Source organism: Lepisosteus platostomus, chromosome 12 (assembly GCF_059453375.1).
Source record: "Lepisosteus platostomus isolate fLepPlt1 chromosome 12, fLepPlt1.hap1, whole genome shotgun sequence".
Classification (NCBI taxonomy): domain Eukaryota; kingdom Metazoa; phylum Chordata; class Actinopteri; order Semionotiformes; family Lepisosteidae; genus Lepisosteus; species Lepisosteus platostomus.
In genome coordinates, this window is record NC_142622.1 from 6,610,225 (window position 1) to 6,616,224 (window position 6,000).

A 6,000-nucleotide genomic window follows, 5' to 3' on the forward strand; every position below is an offset into this window, starting at 1 on the left:
TGATGTCTAGAAATGCCAGATTTTACCTGAGATTCCTTATGGACATGGAAGCAAAGGCCGGCACTTTGGCAGAAATCCCCTGTGCTGCAGATAATCATGCTGAGTTCTCTTCTGTTCTTTTCAAGCATTATGCAGCCGTATTACTGAGGAGATCTCTGAAGCCTTTCCAAAATCAGTAATTGCATTCTCTCTCCTCGCAAGGTTAGCAGTATCAGACTGTGTGTGATATGCTTGAGAATTAAGTCAATGCAAAGTGAGACGAGAGGGCCGGCTGTTTAAAACCATCCGCACGTACCTTTACGTTTCTGTGAAGATGGATCTGTGGGTGTTGGCGAAACTCAGAGGCTGAGCTGTGGCTGTTGATGTTGCAGGTCCTGTGGTGGCGAAGGACATCAGCACGTATCACACAGTCTTTCTGCTGGCCATTCTGGGAGGCATGGCTGTTATACTGCTCTTCTTGCTCTGCCTGCTGCTCTATTACTGCAGGTGGGTGAGTCCAGTCCTCCAGCTGCCCACACACTGCAGCCCGATGTGATTCTCTCATTGCAAGGCGCTGATTCTCAAGATTTCTGCACCAAGAAAAACAAAATTCCTCAGTTGTGTGCAGTCAGCAATATATATATAAACACCATACACATACAGGCTTATTGGGACATTGTAAATCTGAAGATTTACAGTTTTAAGATACATAGATCTTTTTCAAAGTAGAGTTGTTGTTCCTTCAAACAAACGCTAAGATATGTCTATAAAGATGGTATTGAAGGATCCATTCATTCATTTTCTAAGCACTTCATCCAATTCAAAGTTGGAGGGGAGCCAGAGAGCCTATCCCAGCAAGCAACAGGTGGAAGGTGGGATACACCCTGGATGGAACTCCAGTCCATCAAAGGCCAGACACAGACACACACAAACTCACACCAGTGCCAATTTTCCTAGAAGCCAATTAACATACCACTAAGTCTTAAAACGGTGGGACGAAAATAAAGTACCAAGAGTTTCTCCTGTACACTGGGGGCAGAGACAAGCTCCAAGCAGACAACAACCCAGGTTTAGGTTAGAACCCAGGACCCTGGCGCTGAAACACAGCAATGTTAACCACGGTGTCACTGTGCCTCGCAGTCTAGAAAGATGATACTCAATCAGCATTGATGTTGTTTACTATAAAAGAGCCATTTTTATGACCCGGTGGTTGTGCCATGTTGGCTGTTCAGACCTGTTTCTAGAAGAAAGTTGATTTCAAAATTAAAGATTTCCTCTTGTTCGTTCCACAAGATTAACAAAACTACATTTTTTTAATTGTCTTGCGGTGATGCCCTTCAATTGAGACTGTTTTGTCTGACAATTTCTTATGTGGGTCTTACTTGATAAATAATTCTTTGACAAAATAATACTTAATTCATTTTACAAGGTTTAAGCTGGGATACTTAGCATGATGTTTTTGGACAAGCCTGAGTACAAAGAGTGGCAAAATAAAATTTAGGAAGAGGCAGTCTTGTAACAGTTGTGGGATTTAATGTAAATTGTACTACCTGTTTAAGTGTGAATATACAAAAATAGTGCAAAATAACAAAATATTATATTAAACATATATATTTAACTGTTGTCTGCATTTGTATTCTCATAGGAGGAAATGCATAAAACCACAACAGCATCACAGGAAACTACAGCTCTCTTCGGCTCTGGAGAGCTCAAAGAAAGATCAGGCTACATCTATGTCTCACCTCAACCTGATCAGCGAGGTGCACATGGAAATGGTCTCTTCAAGTGGGGAAGCAGACATACACACGCCCATGCTGAAGCCTTCCTTTGATACATCAAGGGATTTCAGTTCCAGAGAGGAATTATTGTCCCAGCATGAAGGCAGGGATAAAAGCAGGGCATCTCTCAACAACTTGACATCTCGTGGAACCTTGATGAAGGAATATCACAAGTCTGTGGAGACCTTTCCTTTAAAATTGGTCCATTCCAGTGATCCCTCAGAAGGATACGAGTCCCCCGCTCGGGAGGACTATCACAGGAGCTACAACTCCGTGTCTTCTCAACCACAGCTTGAAAAAAGGGACCAACGTGTCCAGGCATCTGTAAGCCATTTATCAGCAGACAGCAAAAGCAGTATCCAGGAGACTGCGTACCCAACGCCTTGTACCCCTGACAAGGAACAAATAATTGACAGGAGGCCAACAGACTTCTTGATGTCCAGGTCTGTAGACCACTTGGAAAGGCCGACTTCTTTTCCCCGTCCTGGGCAGCTCATCTGCTGTAGCTCTGTGGACCAGGTAAACGACAGTGTGTACAGAAAGGTGCTTCCCACCTTGGTCATTCCTGCTCATTACATGAAGCTCCCCGGAGAACATCCCTACGCTGGTCAGCCCCTGCTCCTCCAGACGGAACAGCAGAGCGATCTGGAAAAAATCCAAGCTGACCTTTCTGCCTCCCATCAGCCCTTGAGCCACCAGTCCTCTGCAACCATGCAGCTCTCGACTCAGGACGTGTCACAGCGCCATCTTCAGGACACGCAGGATACAGAATGGACCCTCCAGTCCGCCACAGTGCCAGAATCCATATCCATCCCTGCGTCCCTCAGCGAGGCAGGCCTTGTCCAGATGAATGGGGAAGACCAGCTCCTGGCGGAAAAGACCCTCATAGAGCTGCGAGGAGGAAAACCACTCCCTCACCCCAGAGCGTGGTTTGTCTCCTTGGATGGGCGCTCCAACGCTCACATCAGACACTCGTACATAGATCTGCAGCGCGCCGGGAGAAACGGGAGTAACGACGCAAGCCTGGACTCAGGCGTTGATATGAACGAACCAAAATTTGCGAAAAGGATGCGAGAAGGAGCAAAGGAAAGAGAAGGCAGAGCGCCCGCTGCCATGGCCTACACCCAGCTGGTGTACGTGGATGAAATCGAGAACGGGACAGGCGCGTGCAGTCCCGAGGACAATGCGCTTGGGCCCCTGCTGGACGAGACTCCAGGACCGGAAGCGGATGAGGCGGCGTCACCCAGCCAGCAGCTGGATACGGTCAACAGGACTGAGCAGGCACAGCCACAGCTGGAGCTGCCCACCAGCCCCCAGGAGGACAGAAGTCCCTGCCCTGATGACGGCGGGGACGACCAGGACGAGAACAAAAAGAGCCCTTGGCAAAAACGTGAGGAAAGACCGCTTCTGGCCTTTAATCTCAAATGAGGATTTACCGACTCCTGACTGTTGGAGAGAGAATTGGATCAGAGCCAAACATGGCCGAGAAGGAGCTCTTGTGAGAAATACAAGCTTTTGAAGTTAAAAGCGCTGAACATTTTATGCACAATTGTTATGCCTTTAAAGAAACCTGAATTCTAAACAGAAGAATACTGTAGGCTTTCAGAATGACTGCTGAAAGATTAAAGGACAAATAGCTTTATATTTGTGTAAGCATCAGCCAGATTGAATAATACGAGATTGCTGGTTTTGACGTTTATCTGCCCTCTGGTGGCAGCAGCTGGACGTTACAGAACTGTTCTAAACGGTTAAAGCTAAATTTTAAGGGGTTTTAGTACTGAAACTCTACAAATGTAAATGTTCCTTTAAAGAATGGCTATGCATCGCTTTTTTTACAGTAGTAACTTGTTGCTTAAGATGCCTTTTTGTAATTTTGACAAGTTCTTCATAATTTTAGTTGTAAGCATTTTACAAGTATTTTATTAAGATACTTTTATGTCTTTCTTTTCTGGCCAAATGCAGAATGATTTAAAAACAAAAGCCTTTATCTGAAACCAAACTGTATTCTGTGTCCATCGGTCCTCCAGAATCTACTTCCATGTTTTCCAAGTGCCTTTTCAGAGTTAGTGTACAAATACAAATTCCAGGAACCTTTGCAATTTGGAATCCGTTTTCCTTCTTTAAGTATTTCCGCAGACTAGCCTGTCCTCCATCATTGCATGCAGTAAACTGGCAACTGAGCTGTTAATTTCTGATATTCTTCTGTAGGCTTCTGCCATTTTCTCAGTAGTAATGTGGATTCTGTTTGGCTGTAGGTAGACTAGAACATGTTTGAATTGAATAGCCAAGTTTTATGTGTGAGTGCGTGTATGGGTTTGTGAGGGTAGTGGTCCTAAAGACTGTGTACAGTTCTGTATACTGTATGAGACAACCCCCCTTCCTCCAACAAATTCTAAAGTGTGAAAGGCACCACAATGTTTTTCTTTACAAATTGAATAGTGCCAGAATGAGTATATTCTAAACGTCTATACTAGATGCTTGTGTAACTGAGGCTTATTATTCAGAATAAAGAAGGTGGATGAATTGCACCAAGCACTGTGCATTTTTCAACACTTTTCATTATCTCGACTGTACTGTGATAAAAGTTTTTCTCTTCAGCAGTTCTCTTGAATGCGAGTCCTAAAAATAGATTTCTGCCATGTTTTCTCACTTATATGTTAGAGAAAGGAAACTTTGTAGCTCTTCTCTTTTTAAGTCCGTATAAGAACTGTTTACATAAACAGGCTGTGTTCTCATACAGTACAGCACCAAATCAATATGCTAAGACTGAGACTTTGCTATCAAACCCCATAAAGATGTAAGATTAAATTAAAAAGTGTTTTTCCTGCTTTATTTTAATGAATATACTGTGTTTTGAGCAAATAAAAATGTAGTATTAAATAAAAACTCCTGTTTAGAAGGGGAGAAGAAGAAGGGGGGGATAAATTAAGCTTTGGATGTTGGCACATGGCTGTTCAGAAAGAGCAGGTAACCTAAAAAGGACTTTGATTTCCTTCCACTGTGTAAACAGACCAAAGTGTTGGTGTTCAAAACATAAGAGCTAAAACCACAAAAAGGAAAACTGAAACTCAAATCACTGGACACAAATGGAAACTACGTGGAAGTGCATTTAAATCTGAGGACAGGGGGCAGTTTTTTACCCAAAGGGTAGTGGGAGTGTGGAACAATCTAACTAGCCAGGTTGTTGAAATTGATACTCTTTTTTCAAGAAACAGATGGATGTGATGGAACAATTATCTGCTAACTACCAAATGGGGTAGTTGGGCCTAAAAGCCTCGCCCTCTCATTTGTTATATTTCTTATGTTCTTAATAAATCTTATAAATTATTCTTGGAATTAAGCCATACATGTCAGGAAGGGAATCGCAACAACAAAATGGGATCCCATCTTTACTCCACAGGTGAATACCAGGATCGTGTCAAATTTAAAGCACCAAGGACGTTTGTCAGGCTGTTCCTTCTCTTGAATGTAACCTGATATCAAATTCTATTGAATTTCTTTTTTCAGATTGGTTTTCAGCAGAGTAGTAGTTGCTCACACAGAAGGTCCCAGTTTCCAACATTAATGCTGTGTAATTGGGGTCATCTGTCATGCAGAGGTAAAGTGTACAACTCAACAGGCCATCTGAATAAATATTTTCACACTGAATATGCAAAATAGTTAGTTGTACAGTCCTCTAAAAGTTAGGCTGCCTGAAACCTGCTATTGCACTGACTACATGTGTGATTAAATGTGTTCCTCTCACTTTCTACGATTTCATTCATTGTACCCATTTACTTGCTAATTTGGTATATTTTTTCGTACCAGCAACTTCTATTTTAAATGTACTGTATATGTCTGTATTACCCATTTATGTGTAATGCTTTTGATGCTGCCTAATATTTTAAGAATATTAATATTGTCTGTTGTATATTTCAATGTTTTGCAGATGAGTTTCTAAGTCATTTACTCCTGTTTTTTTTCAGCTGTACAGTGCTGTGAAAAAGTATTTGCCCCCTTCCTGATTTCCTCTATTATTGCATATTTGTCACAATGAATGTTTTCAGATCTTTAGACGAAATCTAATATTAGATAAAGGGAACCTGAGTGAACAAATAACACTTTTTTATTATCATTTCATTTATTTAATATGTGTAAAAGTAATTGCCCCCTTACACTTAACTGGTTGCGTCACCTCTAGCTGCAATGACTGCAACCAAACCCTTCCTAAATAATTCAAAAGGAATTTTAGGCCACTCTTCCT

The 6,000-nt window shown here is 42.1% G+C and overlaps 1 protein-coding gene across 5 annotated transcripts in view; it reads left to right on the plus strand.

Moving 5' to 3' along the window:
* fam171a1 (family with sequence similarity 171 member A1) overlaps positions 1 to 4,285 on the plus strand; it is a 58,805-nt gene extending 54,520 nt beyond the window's left edge. For all 5 annotated transcript variants that reach the window (XM_088600625.1, XM_088600626.1, XM_088600623.1 and 2 more), the window contains 2 exons: positions 372 to 486; positions 1,625 to 4,285. In XM_088600625.1, coding sequence (XP_088456751.1) covers positions 372 to 486; positions 1,625 to 3,185 — 1,676 coding nt within the window. In that variant the 3' untranslated portion in view covers positions 3,186 to 4,285. The remainder of the gene's footprint in view (positions 1 to 371; positions 487 to 1,624) is intronic.
* The last annotated feature ends 1,715 nt before the right edge of the window (positions 4,286 to 6,000 follow it).